Source organism: Aspergillus alliaceus (genome assembly GCF_009176365.1).
Source record: "Aspergillus alliaceus strain CBS 536.65 unplaced genomic scaffold BDW43scaffold_27, whole genome shotgun sequence".
In the NCBI taxonomy this organism is placed as follows: Eukaryota; Fungi; Ascomycota; class Eurotiomycetes; order Eurotiales; family Aspergillaceae; genus Aspergillus; species Aspergillus alliaceus.
In genome coordinates this window covers 29,327-46,450 of record NW_022474710.1, presented here as the reverse complement: position 1 = coordinate 46,450, position 17,124 = coordinate 29,327, and the positions used below count along the sequence as shown (strand labels likewise).

Here is a 17,124-nt window from a genome sequence, read left to right as displayed (position 1 = left end):
TCCTACCTTTCCTAGCCTGTCTCCTTCCCCTCAATTCCCTGAATCCATCGTCTATATCATTAATAACATCTCATCTCCTGTCACTCTTTGGCGAAAGGCCTTCCTCCATCGTCAACACCTCCCCTATCATACTTGCCATTGACAGTGAATATATTCATGCGAAGTGTGTTTGTGGGACACACCTGACTGACTAACAGCCTCCCAACAGAAATTCTGTGCGCACTATATCTTCATTTTCCTCTTTTCTGTGTTCCTCCCTCTTTCTACCAGTTATCTAACAGAGATTGATATCGTACTACCTACGTTACCTTGAGACACATACCAGATAACTTCAACAATATTGGATATCCCAGTTGTCCTAGCCACCTCTCCTTGTTCATACTCTCAGGAAGGGTGTTACTTGCCCATTCAGGACTCAAACGTGCCCATCAGCCTATAGTCATAGTTTGATACGCCACTGTCATAAAGACCGTCCTATACCATAAAATTTGCCGAGTATATCCACTTGAGCATCTCCTATTTTGATATAATGTCAGACAACCGCTCGACTTCTCCTATCTCTGTTCCATCGTCGCGACAACGTCGAGCTTCCTTGGCGTCGGGTCTTGGCTTGGCTGATTATCTGTCGAAGCCCGGGAATCAAGGGACCACTTCAAGCGTCCCGACGGGCCCAATGGCCAGTGCCGTAGCCAACGCGCAGTCGCACCATGGGCGAAGGCTGTCCATTACTACGCTAGGGCTCTCGGGCTCGCCGACCCAGACTTCTCCGTTCGGGGCCAGAAACTTACGACATAGTAGCGTATCCAGCTCCATGGGATCCAACTCCGCAAGCCTCGAGGACGCGGTCATGGAAGACAGTGAAAATGGCCCTCCTAGTGTCACACCGAGCTCTCCATTCGCACGAAGGGTTTCATTTGGTGCACAAGCCTTGCGAGATGTTCGTGGAGGAAGCACAGGCAATGGTAGATATCCCTCTCCTAGGTCACCTGTGGCTGGAGGACGCTCAAGTGCGTCGCCAGCTAGCAGCGCTTCTGCCAGTAGATCCACTGGGTCAATTGCTGCAAGTACACACAGAAATTTTCCTCAGAACGATAACTCTAACGCTTTTTGGCGACCATTAGGCGAAGGCTTCAACTGGTCTGAAGCTCTCCGGACTCGGGCAGAGCGTGCCCCATCGATTGGAAACATCTCCCCAAATACGCCTCAAAGCCAACATGCAGCCAACACAGGCCAGCATGGGCAGCATCAGCGGGCAGCATCTATTGCTTCAATAGAGCAACCAACCCGGGAAATGTCTAAGCAACCTCGGCAGAATAAACCGGATTTCTTTCAGGAGAAAATACTTCGTGGGGATTTTATGGACTAAGCTTAATGGTTTCATTTGTTGAGGCCGTCTTTATCTCTGTCTTGCTTTTCCCTATGACTCACCTATGATCATACGATTGTGTAGCTTTTAAGAGACACACGAGGAGAAGAAAATCAAAACAAGAAGGAAGAGGGGAGATACTACTGTATCTGATCAGATGAGGTGGTATTTCAGACGATGCAATTTGAAGGGCACATCGTGATTAACTTTACAGTAACCTGGCCACCTCTCATCGCGATATACCCCTGATTTGTCTGTGAAACGAAAGAAACTTCAGAATCTTTTAGATCTCTGTCATTCGCACTATTTGCGGAGGCAAGATCCAAATGGAGGGCAGATTCCTAGCCTTATTTATGCTATCAATTCACCTTATGTTCAACCTTGATGATCATATTGTTCATTCATCTAATGTTATTTCTCCGTTTCCATTAGGATGCTGCTGGTCAGACCATATGTTCGTTGATCTCGCGATATGAGTTTTGCTAGACTGCTGAAACAGTATTAAGTGGTATGGGACAAAATTGGCTTCGAAGGGTTCGGGATAACTTCAAAGTCGTGTGCTTTTTGGTCTCTTTTCTTTTACGCACTACCCTATTTTTGTTTTTGCTTGTTATTTTATCGTGTCTATTTCCAACCCATAAGACAGAGTCATTGCTCAACAGAATGAAGCAGCACCATCTCCATCTGATTGTTGGTCTTGTACATACCAATTATTATGGTCTCATCCGAAATTTTCATGCGAATGTAAGGCATAAAGGCTGAACGTTTTATATGGTAGATGTAATAAAGCTGTTTATACTCTGTGGAAGACTGAGATCAGATCATAGTACAGATGTATGTCATCGACACCCTAAGCAGTCCTCATGTGTCTCTCTCTATATTTAATGGTTTCTTGAGATAGGTGGTGTTAGATAGAAGGGGCCTGAAAAATATAAAATATACATAGATTGTGGAGGAAGGGCCTCGTGGCATATACATTATACCTAATCTCCATAAAGCTGTTTCCATTCTATTTCCGGAGGTAGTATTGAAGTTAAGACAACGCACTCTGCAGACATGTGCACAGATATGGTGCGTAATGAAACAAACAAAGCAGACCCACAGACAGTCAGGTGTATTAATTATCGCCACTGGCTGAGAGGAAATCTTAAGACCAATATACAATCCTAATCAATCAAAGGTTGCGAGCATTTGATCGCGAGGTTGTACATTGCTGAACTCATATTTGTTGTTTAGGGCCGAACGGGCCACTCTTGGAGTAATTAGCTCATCTTTTTATCTAAAGTTGAGACCACTAATCCGAACTGTTTTATGTAGGAATATGGACCCCGACTACTCCTCCCCAGGAATGCATCATTAGTTGATTTGATTAAACAGGGCAAGAATGTTTATCAAATGGGCTAAATGCTATACTTAATGCGAAACTCCAAAGTACATACATATAATGAATAGCAGGACTAGCCTTTCCAGGGAGACCATTTTCTAATATTTGTTAACGTTATTAACCTATGGCTCACAATGGGGTGCGGAGAGCTGATGGGTTGCTTTTTAGAATAGTTTACATCTATAGATTATACAATCAACATCCCCTAGACAACTAGACAAAGCGATAAATCGAGAGAGTCAGATGGATATTGAGTAGCAGTCATACCTAAGTGAGGAAATTTCGGTTCCCCGGCTGCTTGTTTTAAGAGGCAGGGACTTTAATTTACTATATATAATAGGATTCTGGGGATTAATCGACTGAAACATCGCGCGAGCGACATGGCAGTTTGAGGATTGTTGTAAATCAATATCAAAAATAGCACACAAATAATTTATTAGATAGAGCTACCGCGCACTGCTCCCCTCTTTCTCCCTCAAAGGTGGCATTTGAACAAATCAATCATAGGGGCAGGATAATTACCAAGGATTTGGTATTCTGTTAGGTCTAGTAAGGGATGCCATTTGTCAATAGCTGGAATTGATCATAGCCCTTGGTTGAGACACTCATGTAAGATTTGCGGACAAGCTCTCGCATATACTCGGCTGCGTCTCTCTCGCTCTTCTCCAAGACAAATCGATCACGGAAATTCTTTAAAGTGTCGGGTTTGAAACAGGGAAGGCCACTATCGAGCATCAAGGAGACAATGTGGGCTAATTTAGCACTGTACGGGCGAGATGCAAGGAACGCCTTGACAACCAAGGATTCGAACCATCGATATGGTTGAGTGCTTGTAGGGGTATAAGAACCACCCCCAGGGGTATGAGCATGTGTATGTTGAGTGCCGCTCATCACAGCAACCATCTCAGAAGTCAGCTTGAAAGGTGCACGCTCGAAGCGAACGCCTCCAGGCGCAATGTCGAAGCAAAATCCGAAGTCAATGTGTATGATGTGACCAGCATCATCGACCATAATGTTCCCATTGTGCCGATCCTTGAACTGTAGTAGGTATGATATAACAGAATAGGCCGCCATGCTCTTGACAAAATTGGTGCGTGCTTCCTGGAAGTTAATCGAATCTTCTCCACCATACTTGGAAACAAAATAGTCATAAAGCCCGTTCACTGCTTCGCGGCCTAGCATGTCACGAGAAATTGAATTTGGGAGGACATCAATAACACCACACCCTGGAGCTGTCGAAGTTACTCGGTAAGGGAATACCCAAACATCGAGCCCAACGCTACCAAAGATGCTTCGAAAAGCAGCAATCATCTGCAAAGCCAACATATCTTGGCGGCAATCGTCTCCAACTTTGAAAATTGCCGACTGCCAAACTTCATAGCTCTCGTGCTGAGGGTCCGAATTTATTACTTCGTTCTGAGCTAAGACGTGCTTTTCTGAAGAACCTGTAGCACCTTCTGCTTCAAGCCGTGACCTTGTCTTTTGGATTCTGAAAGTCGCCATATATGGTGCTTTTGCGTGGCTTTGAAGGGGTTTGCCTGACTTGCGATCGATACCGACAACAGCACCATCGGGGTTGCTAGGAAGGTAAACACCAACTTCCACCTTGATTTTGCGAAGCTCTTCCTCAATCTTTTCTTTCTTCTCGGGTTTACTTTTTTTGATATACGGCCGGAGCTTCCCTGAAATACCAGTAATGTCATTGAAAAAGGAAAACTCCCTTTCGTAGAAGTCGCGTTCATCGTGTGTGAAGCTGGCAATCAAAGAGTCCATAAATCTGTCCAAGGTCGGTTTGAGCGGATCCGGCTTACGCATGTTAGTAAAATTGTTTCAGATTAGGGCCACCTTACTCACAACTTGAGAGTCCTCGTCTTTGTACGAATTAGCTTTCATATTCCAAATCACTTGATGTGCAAATAATTGAGACTGCTTGGCTGTTTCCATGATATAACGCTCTACATAGCCCAGTGCATCATATCGTAGAGCCTGAACCAACTGTGGAACAAAATAGAAACGAACATCGATAGGATGACTTTCCAACGCTTTCATCGCGTATTGAAGGATGAACGGGTGATTCCCATACGCGGGTAGAAAGTAAGTCAGAGCTTCGGTGGGATTTACGGGTGCCCAGTATAGCAGATACTACTTAGGTCAGACCTAGAATGAAATAGAACGGTCGATTGTGCATGAATAAGCCTACCTTCAATTGGAATGAGACATCTGCAGGGAGAGTAGCACCTAGCATGATTTCAAGGCTACTGGGTTCATCAACAATCTTTTCCGGGAAGTTGAGTAATAACCAGCGGATATCGTTTTTCAACTTCACGGAAGGGAAACGAGCACCAAGTTGAATGGCTAACCCTGGATGCTCAGCCCAAGCAAGCCGTAATAAAGACACAGCTTCCTGGGGTAAAAGTTAGGATCACACTCGGAGGAAAATGAATAAGGGGTTAGGCGCTGCAAATTAAAATCAACGAACCTCCGTAAAATTCCTGCTTCCGGAAGCCTGGTGCATGTAGTGTTTACGATCTTGATCCAAAGGATACAGCCAAACCCTAAGACGCGACCGCTCATTCTCAAGAAGGGCATGAAGCAGATCCTGCTTAGCCTGCAATGACTTATACGGGCCCAACGTGTGACATGCAATGCTAGAGACGTTAAATAAAGCAGACACGACGTCACTGAGGACTTTATCTTCAGCTTTTATTTGCAATCGATTGCCTCCGAAAGACCATCTGCAGATGCATATGTCAGAAACTATTAGCTTCAGCAGCATGGAACTGAACTGCAACATACCTAGGCGGATGTCTAAACCAACTCAGGGCGGCTGATAGTAGTTGATCTTTCAGCTTCCACGAAGCGGCCAGGTCCGCAGAGCCGAAATGCTTAAGTACTTTAAGACCAAACAAAATGATACGGAAATGAAGCTCGCGGGATAGGGGATGCCCACTGGTTTGCATGAGGCCCGCAGTAGTCTTGTCCATGAGGCGATGGAACAACTGTTGATCTTGTAGGTTCCCTAGCTGAATGGCGCTGAAGTGGCTCTCAAAAAACTGGAGAACATGCAAGTGTGGTGAAAGAATCTTGTGAGCTTTTTGTTGCTTTTGTAGCATGAGTGCCTTATCGGTTGGCAGGAGTTCGATCTTGGCGTATAATGGATCAATGTAACTGATTTGGAACAGGTCAATCATAATGATATCAGGCATAACCATAGAGCACTCACTCGAAAGATGGGTCGAACATGCCTTGCTTGCGCATGATTGTCTTCTCCCAAGCCTCAATTACCTCGACTAGGATCTTGGACTCCACGGCTGGGTTCTCGTGGATCGCCCCCAGCCATAGAGAGATTCCAAGGTTTATCGACTCCGTCGAGAAGATATCAAAGGGTAAAGAGACCAGGTAACGAGGAATTGAAGGGTGGTGGTTACCACCGCTGCACAAAAGAGCAGCAGCCCTCCGGAGTCCATCCCTGACCTCCACAAATGGTATTTCGCACCCTAACTTCATCTGTTCATGCAGATCAGACAGCCTATTCTCTGCATCCCCATCGGACTCCAGCTGGGTAGAAGCATCGATCTTGTGACCTGTTGTTATTTGGTTAGCTCAATAGACGCTTTCAACGGAGAAATATAACGGACTATTTCCCGATCCTAAAATCTTGGATAGGTATGCATCTGGATACCGGTATCTTTGGCGTGTGGTGTACTGAGCCATGAAGTCAGACGCTACATCGACCTTGTTAGCGCCGTATTGTTCAATTGACCCTAATTGAAATAGGCGCGTTAGAGACGAATCCGTGTGCGGCATTGCTGAGCTTACCCAGCCGTTGATCGCGTTTGGAAATGAGTGATCCCATCTCAAGTGCAAACGACCGGCCCATTGAGATATTGGCGAATCCATTGCTGTCTTCGGACGCAGATAAATATGTCTGGCTTACGGTAAGGAATGTGGTCCAGGGAATAGAATAGGGATATACCTGGAGAAGACCCTTGATATCAAGGGGAGCGATATCCATCACCGCCGTGACCCACACCCGGGCTCGTTCAAGGAACACATCCAGAGTCTTTCTTCTAAAATGATAATTGTCAGGTAGGTGAACCTTGACGATCCCTGTAGGTGACGTGAATGTGGGTTTCCACTCAAATTCATCAAGCTCTTCCTCAAGGCACGATTGCCACATAACTGTCAAGAGTTCAAGGAGAGCAAAGAGTGAGTCCTTTTCGCATAGAGACGACGGACAATCTTCTATAATCTTGTTAGCGCAAAGCACAGCAACATTTTGCACCCTTTCTACTCTATGGCAGCAAGCCACAAAGAAACCGGCCAGTTCCTTCGACAAGAATGGGACTGAAAAGTCTTCGCGTCTGCCAGATAGCGTCAACGAGACATAAGTGTCCACCACTTTCTCTGCAACCGTAGTCATGCAATTGGCCATTTCGGTAGTGGTTAAGGCTGGGTCCCGGAAGTAACTGAGTACTTTAGTGCAGTCTCCAGCTGATGCACGGAGGCTTTCGACTAGCAACGCTGCATTAAGGAAAACTGCTTTTGGATAATTCAAGCGCTTGATCTCGGATTCCCGACTGGGAAGTTCCATGATCAAGGTTCTCTTCTGTTCCACGAGACGCTGTGGTCCCATACCGCGTCTTAGTATTGTATTGAGTTCCACATCACTTTCAAGCACCTCCATACGATCTTCAAAAACAAGAGGTGGCGAATACTTCGCCAGCAAACGTAGTTCCTTCATATGGGTTCGACCAACAGTCGATGTAAGGGATATCCCATGAATAGCAATGTTGAACCAGGCATCACGAAAGAGAGTAGATATGTCCTGATCATAATCTGCGATATCCACGTATTCTCCCTTGACCCCTCCACAGGAGACAAGTAATGCTAGTGGTTGCAAAAGGGGGGTGAGATAATCGGGGGCTAAGGAGATATCTTTTTGCCGCTCATTTTCAAAATCAGTAGCATCGCCCTTATTTACGATACTTTCCAGCAAATGAATCAAATATGCCCTATAAAGTGGGGTGTTTCTTTGCAGCGTAACGGAGAGGTACGCCATCGCGCTCTCAACCGCATTAGCAACGTTGCTATATCCCTTGGTGATGCCATCCCAATAGGCGCGGCCATAGAATTTGAGGAGAAGTTGGAATTCACCTTGACCAGTGCTCAGGGACAATGCAGCGGTTTCCTTGATGATATAAGCATCAACGGCAGCACTCAGTTTTCCGATCTTCTGTAGCAGCATTGATTGTGCTAGAGCACTTATTTTCTCATCATTGGAGTGGGTGGCAATCGTCACGATGGCGTGGACAACGGTTCTGTAATGTACACAGTCTTCCTCACCCATGACGGAAAGGGATACCTCACTGCCTTGCTTTGCTTTTGAGAAACCAGCAAAAGCATTAACATGTCCAGAAGTGTCTCCTATCAACTGCCCATTATATGCCTGTTCTGTGCCCGAGCCGGGACTTAGGACATTTCCCAGCGAGTACAAAGTTGTGATAACAGCATCTTGAGATAAAACGCCAAGAACTTGAGCAAGGCATTTCGCAGCAACTGAGGCTGTGGGCCCAGCAGGAACGGCTCCTTCGACAATGAAACGCAAGAGAGAGCGACTTCCAGAAGAAGCGCTATTTAGTGACATTCTTGCGACTATTGCGACGCTTTTCAAAGTTGCCGTTGCTAGCTCGAGGCATGACATTTGGTTTGGATCCATCAGGGTGCTCTCCAACCAAGAAAGTAAGTCTTCGCTATTTGCTTTTCCACTCAACACGCAATGTAGATACCCAATAAAGGCGGACGCCTTAACTGAGAAAGTAAGTCGTTGCTGCCAAGGTGAGCCAAGCTGCAGATAATCAGAACCGTCCTCCAAAAGCTTGATCTGATCATCGATGATTTCTGCCGTACGATTGATAAGAGATACTTCATCTGCATCATGGCTCCTAGCGATGCCAACTCCGTTCATATAGTCACCTAGTAGTTCATCCTCGGATAGATCAGGTGCCCCAATGAGTGATGCCGTACATGCTTTAACAAAACGCATGAACGCTTCCTGCAGCAGCATAACTCCTAAAGGCCGTCCATCGGCCGCATAGTGCCGAGTGTATCTCCTCCAATCCCGAAGTACGTTCTCCAATGTATGTGCATTACGTACTGTAGAGGACGCTGTCTCGATAGCAATTAAGAATTCCTCGGACAGAATTGACCATATATCTTCGATTATCCTTAACTTCTCGGTGGCTGTCCAGAAAGAAGCAAACCTAGTGGACGCCTCCAGGAAACCAATCATGGAGGTAGTAATTGATAGTACGCCGATGGCTTCATGCACGGCGCAATGATTATCTGTTCTAGCATCATGATGCGTGAAAGGCGCCACAGCTTGAACAGCTTTGGTGCAATTCTCCAGGTACTTGTCGACAGCATTGAGAACTGTCTCTCGCAGCAAGGGATAGCGAGATTCAGAGCCCAATGACAAGAGAGCCAAGGTAATATTAGATGTAAGTGCCTCCCAAGGAGAAGGTTTTATGAGATATAGAAAAGGTGAAGGACGGAAAACCTGACTGTGAGCCTCAGGAAGATACCGAGATAGTTGAGAAACCAACCTAGAGGCATACTCGGGGTTGCCTAAAGAAGAAGAAGAAGCAGCTTTGCATAATGCGATTAGTACGTCTAGTTCTCGAATACCCTAAAGAAGTCAGACTATCTTCTTTGGTTATATATAAAACACGCGCATTGATGACAGACCATAGGTATCCGTGACGTCGGCGCCTGATTTCGCAAGACGCCATCTAAATCGTTTGGATGAGACGTCGAATACTGAGATTGTCGCAAGAGACGCGCAATATCCGATTTTTCGTCACTCTCTGGTGCTTTCACTGCTAACGTTGCAAGTTTCTCCAACGCGGAGGATCTGATATTTGCGGAGAACCTGTATTCCAATCAGCACAATTGATTTTCCGAGATGTGAATCTGCGGCTCACTCATCCATTCTGATGATTATCGTGAGGGAATAAGGTATTTTTTCTGGTCTCCTCGATCTTGAGAGAGACGAAAGGAAGATGTCCGAGACGCCCCTGAGCGGTTTGGAGCTACATAATTAGATATTATTATGTAGTACGTGTTCCCCGGATCCACGTGGGAGACCGAACTTACTCCTGGCTAATTAAATTACGACCTAGGTTCTCGGGTGTTTAAGATCAAGCACAGACAGAAAAAGATACATGAAAAGACAAACACTTGTTCAAGAACTACACGAAGTAAAACCATGTGGATTAGAAAATCAGATTTTTCGGCGAATATTTGAGTGAAGCCACCTGAAGAACTGCCCCGGTTGAGTATTCTTGTTGATGTACATAGGAGGTACTCCGTACAACCGAACTAATCGTCTCATGTAGCCTCTAAAATAGTCAGGTACATGCTCCGTTGAATTATAGAGCTACAACTGTTCCTTCTTACTGGATAGGTAGGTAAGGTTTAGCCTACGTCTTCAAATGAGCTCCATATTCTATACGTGTAGTAAGTATTAGGATCTCAGTGAGTAGGCAAGACGGTATTGAGAAGGCGCTACTCCTTGGCGTCAGATTAAATAATTTTTTGAGGTACAAACATACAGAGCTGAAATATGAATACGCGTTACCGGACCTACATCGTCTGTGTTTCTTTTTCTACTCTTTTTTCTGTCATTGTCCATCTCCTACCTCCACCTAAATTAGTATTGTCTCCAAATTTCTCGATTCCCTTGCCTCAACACACACACACACACTCTCTCTCTCTCTCTCTCTCTCATTCTCTCTCCACCCCCTCTCTTCCGCCTTCCCACCCTCTGATTACATCAGATATCAGAGGTTGCGTTACTACTCCAGTAAAGAAACCAAGCCATATTGCCCGCATCCCATCACTTTGCATCTATCAAACGCCCAAAGTAGCCATCATCGCTTGCTGCTGTATGACGGATTCGATATTTCCCAATCTTGAAACGGCGACAAGGCATTAGAAAGGAATGGCTCCGCAAAATGAAAAGAGCTCCCTTAAACGCAGCAGGGTGGGTGTTTCTTCAACTAGTCCAACCCATTTTACTGATATCCTGATTGTCATACAGGTCAGCACAGACCATGATTCACAAGATTTGAAGAAACCGCGACGCTCTCAGAGAACCACAGCGCAAGACCAATCACAAGCTACTCCGGTGAATCAGTCATACCTACCTACACCTCTAACCCAACAAAACTCAACTGCGACGGACATTAGAAAAGAAGTCACGACTTCACCAGATAACTCTAGCCAGATACGCCACCACACGCCACTCAATTCAGATACTCTCCAAACATGTTCGTCTCCTCCTGGTGATACGCAGGCTCTGTCACAATTCGTATATCCGCCCAGAGCATTTGCCGATGAAGTTGAAGACGAGACTGCTGAAGGGGTTTGGGGCTACCTTATCCCGCTTGATGAAAAGGTTCGGAAGCCACTTGTTCTGAGAAAACGGGATAGCTGCGGAGATCACACGGATGTGAAGTCCAAGGGCAAATCCGGAAAGGGGCCTCAACGACAAGACAAATCCTCCGGAAGCAAGCAAGCGAAGAGCCAGCCCCCCGGCGGTTATCTAATTGGCCGCCACCCAGAATGCGGTAAGTAGCAATGCGAGGTATACCGTAACGTGCAACACTAACGTCAATATATTCAGACTTGGTTGTTAACGCCCCCACCGTGTCTAATCGACACTTTTTGATTTTTTCAGAAAATAGAAAAGGAGGGTTTTTTGCGATTCTGGAGGATTTGTCCAGCAATGGCACGTTTATTAATGATGCAATAGTTGGGCGGAACAAGCACCGCGAACTTGAAGATGGTGATGAAGTTACTATCTTAGATGAGGCGCGTTTTGTTTTCCGATACCCTCGCACAAGGGATACAAGCGGGTTCCGCCAACAATACAAACTCCTTCAACAATTAGGGAAAGGTCACTTTGCAACTGTCTATCTCTGTGCGGGCCGGTCTACAGGAACAAAATACGCCGTTAAGGTGTTTGAAAAACGCTCCGGCGATTCTCAAAAATCCCAGGCGGACGCTTTGCAACAAGAGATAGGTCTTTTAATGGGTGTTAGCCACCCAAATTTACTATGTCTCAAAGACACCTTCGACGAAAGTGGTGGCGTGTATCTCGTTCTGGAACTTGCTCCGGAAGGCGAACTCTTCAACCTAATTGTTAGTATGCAGAAGTTTTCCGAGACTGAAACACGCCATATATTCGTTCAGCTTTTTGAAGGATTAAAGTATCTGGTAGTGACAAAGATTTCCGTTGTACAGTAACAGCAGCTAACTTGAGATATAGCATGATCGTGGTATCGTCCATCGGGACATAAAACCCGAGAATATCCTTGTTGCAGACAAGAAGCTGACTGTGAAACTTGGCGATTTCGGTCTTGCCAAGATTATTGGTGAGGACTCATTCACAACAACATTGTATGCTGCAACTCCCGTCCTTCCCTTTTATCCTTCTTCTCTTTAGTTTTTTTTGATACAGGGACATTGGCTAATATTCCTTACCCTTAGATGTGGGACTCCAAGCTGTAAGTTGCTCTAGTAATACTGTCACGGATACTGTTTATACTTACTCTGTAGATGTGGCACCAGAGATATTACAAGACTCCCGCCGCCGCAGATACACAAAAGCTGTGGATATCTGGTCCCTTGGTGTTGTTCTCTATATATGTCTCTGTGGATTTCCGCCTTTCTCCGATGAGCTCTATACACCCGAGAACCCGTACACTTTAGCGCAACAGATCAAAATGGGTCGGTTTGATTATCCATCACCCTACTGGGATTCTGTGGGCGATCCGGCTCTGGACCTCATAGACAAGATGCTCACGGTTGATGTCACCAAGAGAATTACAGTAGACGAATGTCTAGAACATCCATGGCTTACTGGGAAATACCCTAGTGTTTCTGACAGCACAGATGGGTTGACCGGGGCTTTGGGAAAACTGGACTTCTCGAAGCGAAAAATAGTACGCGAACGGACCCTCCTTAGCAGTGTCAATAATGTCCATTTCAGTGAGCACGTGGAGGGAGGCGGTGCCCCGGTGAAAGTTTTTCACAAAAACAGCGCCGGGAAGCGCGTGTACAACCGGCCTGCCAAAGTTGTCCAGGAATGCGAAACGTCGCCTGACGAAAACAGTGCTCCTAATGATTTTGTCAACCTTGGAGAGCGTGGGGATCCAGTGTTGTTTGAAGAAGACCGCACGAGTCAGTACAAATGAAGGATTGTTAGCTGCTCTTTGAGGCTCTTTGTAGATAGCATTGGGTTACTGGTATTAGAATTCTGCTGTAGAGAGCTGGCGCTGAAGAAGCGATGGTGAGAATTAGCAGTTAAAAGGTGTTAAGAAGTGTATCTGGTTGGATCTGCGAGCCAGTGCCATCCCATACTTACCATCAGCTATATGAGGGCTAGTTGTGTATCACCGGCTGACTGTCTTTCGTTTAGTATTCAACTAAGACTCAGTATCGATCGCAATACTATTAGTTCAATCGATGCCTTGACATAACCCAAAGGTGGGTTTTCTCGCACCTCATGCTACTAACATAAGATGATAGAGAGAAAGAAGTGTTGCTAGGCTAATCTAAAGGTACCTTCAACACAATTTTAGAGTAAACTACGAATGTATTAGGCTATAAATCTCAAACTTAGGTACTACTACTGCTGGGCAATTAATGTAGAACGATTGAGGTGGCGGTGTGGTGAGAAATCCGGTCTGTTACCATTCGCCAGTCGCCAGGATTCTCATTTTCCACTGTGGAACTGTTCCACATGCACGGGGCGGTCGGTAGTGCCTTACTATTAGTTAGTCCTGATAACTCCGTCGTAGTCTTAGTTCATGGTTGGACCGAAGAAAATCGGTGGGCGGGTCGAGGCCACCTGAGACTAGCACTCCTAAAGGAAAAAGGTACATTTTCTTCTTCTTCCACCTACTCAACCGATCTCTCGCGTTTTGATCATTGATTCCAGTACCCAAGAGAGAAGAGTCACGGGTGTCACACCTCTACTCAATTTCTTGTAAGAGGCCTAGGAGGGTGCCTCTATCTAGAGACTCTTTATTTTCATGCCATTGCCTCCCATTTCTTCCACCTGGCACCCCCCGCTGTTCCGCAACTATGGGCCTTCTCGCTGTTACTCTCAACAGCGTCTGCGAGCGCTGCTCTGATTTCTCATCATGGGTGCTCGCTAGCATGGGATTAGTATCCCTGCTTGTCATCTCTGTGATTCTCAACGTCTTGCGACAACTTCTCTTCAAAAACCCCAAAGAACCCCCTGTGGTCTTCCACTGGTTTCCTTTTATTGGTAGTACCGTCAGCTATGGCATGGATCCGTACTCGTTCTTCTTTAATTGCCGCGCAAAGGTACGCTGGCCCACGGGGTGATTCTTGGTTCTCGCTAACATCACGTTTACTATTACAGTATGGCGATATTTTTACGTTCGTCCTCCTCGGCAAGAAGACAACTGTTTACCTAGGCACCAAGGGCAATGACTTTATTCTGAATGGCAAGCTCCGAGATGTCTGCGCCGAAGAGGTTTATTCGCCGCTTACGACACCTGTGTTTGGGCGCCATGTGGTGTACGATTGCCCCAATGCTAAGCTCATGGAGCAGAAGAAGGTAAGTAAGAATCACAAGAATTGTGATACTTATTCTAGCTAGTTGACACATACAGTTTGTGAAATATGGTCTTACATCCGATGCACTTCGCTCATATGTTCGCTTGATTACAAGCGAAGTGGAAGGTTTTGTACAAAACTCCTCGGCATTTCAAGGCTCCAAGGGTATCTTCGACGTCTGCAAAACAATTGCCGAGATTACTATCTACACCGCTTCGCGTTCCCTTCAAGGGAAGGAAGTCCGGAGTAGATTTGATTCCACCTTCGCTGAACTATATCATGATCTCGACATGGGTTTCGCCCCCATTAATTTCATGTTACCTTGGGCGCCCCTTCCCCATAACCGCAAGCGTGATGCCGCCCAGAAAAAGATGACTGAAACATATATGGAAATTATAAAGGAACGCCGTAAGACTGGCAGCAAAAAAGATTCAGAAGACATGGTCTGGAACCTTATGTCCTGCGCGTACAAAGATGGAAAACCAGTCCCCGACGAGGAAATTGCCCATATGATGATTGCTCTACTCATGGCTGGCCAGCACTCTTCGTCATCTACTGCGGCTTGGATCGTCCTGCATCTTGCAGCTTCCCCTGAAGTAACGGAGGAACTCTATCAAGAACAACTCCGCATTCTCGGACGTGACGAGTCTCCGCTCACTTATGAGAGCTTGCAAAAATTAGATCTGCATGCAAAGGTCATCAAAGAAACTCTTCGCATACATGCACCAATTCACTCCATCATCCGGGCTGTCAAGAATCCAATGCCAGTAGAAGGCACCCCTTACGTGATCCCGACTTCACACAATGTCCTCTCATCCCCAGGTGTTACTGCAAGATCAGAAGAACATTTCCCTAATCCACTTAAATGGGACCCCCATCGATGGGATGAAACTATCGCTACCAATGCTGAAGATGAAGAGAAGGTTGACTATGGCTACGGCTTGGTCACCAAAGGTACTAACAGCCCATATCTTCCATTCGGCGCCGGACGGCATAGATGCATTGGCGAACAATTCGCTTATGTCCAGCTCGGTGCGATAACTGCGGCTCTAGTAAGATTGTTCAAGTTTCGCAACCTCCCGGGTGTTAATAGTATTCCGGAGACAGACTACTCAGTAAGCTACGCTAGCATGCAACGTATAGAGCTTGTAACTAACGGCCTTTCAGTCACTGTTTTCCAAGCCCTTAGGAAAATCGGTCATACAGTTCGAGAAGCGCGAGCCCGTTGCCAAGGCATAGTACATTTACTTTTCGTCCTCTATTTCTCCAGCGTACAATGTCCGCCATCTCATTCTCGAGCTTTATAGCTCTAGAGAAGGGGGGTTCGGCAATAGCCTGAACGGTGCTTAGAGGGAAGAACCGAGCAGGTTAGAGACTTGAAGAGCATCTGGCACTTTCGCACTATGAGCTCTTACTCTCCTCCCGTATCAAGCCATCAGCGATCTATTTCTGGCCTTTTTACTGTAAAGTATCCTTTATTTTTTATCGTTGGGACTGGCTTCCAGTCCTGTTATCCCACCATATCACTTTAATCCCACAATAGGAACAAAAATTAGCAAGTAGAAGACATCTCTACGACACGTATCGATATATCTGGATCTTGCAGTGCCAGGGACCTGTACACTTCCGTGGTATGCAGCTCCTAAACAGTAAATGATGTTGATATTCAAACACGAGCACATAAAACTATTATACAGATAAGGCAATGGCAATGCAGTTATCTACCATCGTTCACATCTTGCTTCATGCTGTTCCTTTGCGCCTTTCTTCGCTCCTCTTCTTGGCCCTAACCTCAGCACGTCTCCTTTCACCACCATCGACCTTGTGTCCCAACTTGTCCTCCCACATGCCCTCCTGGACTTTTATTAGAGCTGCACAGTTATCTGTGCCTTTGATTGGCTGTAGGAACGGACCCCTAAGCATGGAGCCACGATGAATCTTCATGTGCGCGAACTTTTTCAGCGGTTTCGATGGATCATGCGTATATTCTGGAGCATCCGGTGGCAGATTGACAATCACTTTCCGCATCCCCGGAGACAAAGTCGCCGACGATTTTGAGGAATCTGAGGCTTGAACGCCTTTTCTTGAATCTTTAGGGACCAATGGGACTTCAACAACTCGTAACTGCGCTGTACCATCGACTACATGTTCCAGGTCACCACCAGGGCCAAAATCTCCATTCCTAAACTTCTCCCTTTTTCGAAGTAGGTAACGTCGTTGGCGGGGCGGCTCGATACCCAGATCCCGCAGCTCAGTGGAACTAAGGGTGAACAGTTTCTCCCACGAAGGCAGCTTACTCGCATGCTTAGACATGCCACGGCCGATCAACGTAAGAAATGTAGGGACATCGGGGACAAATGGTGTCGGTGAAGGCACAGAAGGTGTAGCCGCATGTTTATGAAAGCATCGCACACATTGTTTGCCGATAATCAGAGGTCTAACGAATCGCAAAGACAAGAGGGACGAGTTGCGCATCGCCATAGTCAGTCGCGTCGCTGTTTTTCGATGGTCGGCGGTGCCAAGATCGCTACAGGCAGGACAACAGAAAGCGATAGAAAGAGTTAGGAAACGGAGGGCCAAGGGAAACCAGATGACTTTGCTAAATCAAGAGTGGCAAAAAGTTGGCTATCCTGGTTGAACTCATTGCTATTGGTGGTGGCTTTCCGGTGTTTGAGAAATTTCGGTGACGGCGGTAATTTCAGGATCAATAAAACTCCGAGAC

The 17,124-nt window shown here is 46.1% G+C and overlaps 4 protein-coding genes across 4 annotated transcripts; 2 read left to right on the top strand and 2 right to left on the bottom strand.

Annotated features, from left to right (window-relative positions):
- Positions 1-149: 149 nt before the first annotated feature.
- Positions 150-1,621, top strand: BDW43DRAFT_105434 (uncharacterized protein). Its single transcript, XM_032037828.1, has one exon. It carries the CDS (start codon positions 530-532, stop codon positions 1,364-1,366), a length of 837 nt encoding a protein of 278 aa, XP_031899361.1. The 5' UTR covers positions 150-529; the 3' UTR covers positions 1,367-1,621.
- A 1,547-nt stretch (positions 1,622-3,168) lies between these two features.
- Positions 3,169-9,998, bottom strand: stt4 (1-phosphatidylinositol 4-kinase STT4). Its single transcript, XM_032042216.1, has 11 exons — positions 9,734-9,998; positions 9,498-9,681; positions 6,727-9,438; positions 6,570-6,678; positions 6,389-6,514; positions 5,974-6,334; positions 5,547-5,918; positions 5,230-5,485; positions 4,951-5,154; positions 4,605-4,892; positions 3,169-4,556 (listed from the first exon to the last, which is right to left on the bottom strand). Exons 1-11 carry the CDS (start codon positions 9,739-9,741, stop codon positions 3,297-3,299), a joined length of 5,880 nt encoding a protein of 1,959 aa, XP_031899360.1. The 5' UTR covers positions 9,742-9,998; the 3' UTR covers positions 3,169-3,296.
- Positions 9,999-10,752: 754 nt separating this feature from the next.
- Positions 10,753-15,641, top strand: BDW43DRAFT_300881 (serine/threonine protein kinase chk2; the record flags this gene model as incomplete). Its single annotated transcript, XM_032044965.1, has 11 exons — positions 10,753-10,794; positions 10,852-11,380; positions 11,437-12,029; positions 12,082-12,212; positions 12,318-12,319; positions 12,372-12,995; position 13,397; positions 13,931-14,147; positions 14,206-14,403; positions 14,459-15,517; positions 15,570-15,641. 11 exons carry the CDS (start codon positions 10,753-10,755, stop codon positions 15,639-15,641), a joined length of 3,468 nt encoding a protein of 1,155 aa, XP_031899359.1.
- Positions 15,642-16,025: 384 nt separating this feature from the next.
- Positions 16,026-17,102, bottom strand: BDW43DRAFT_105322 (mitochondrial 37S ribosomal protein mS41). Its single transcript, XM_032037827.1, has one exon. The coding sequence runs from the start codon at positions 16,881-16,883 to the stop codon at positions 16,146-16,148; it is 738 nt and encodes a 245-aa protein (XP_031899358.1). The 5' UTR covers positions 16,884-17,102; the 3' UTR covers positions 16,026-16,145.
- Between the last annotated feature and the right edge of the window lie 22 nt (positions 17,103-17,124).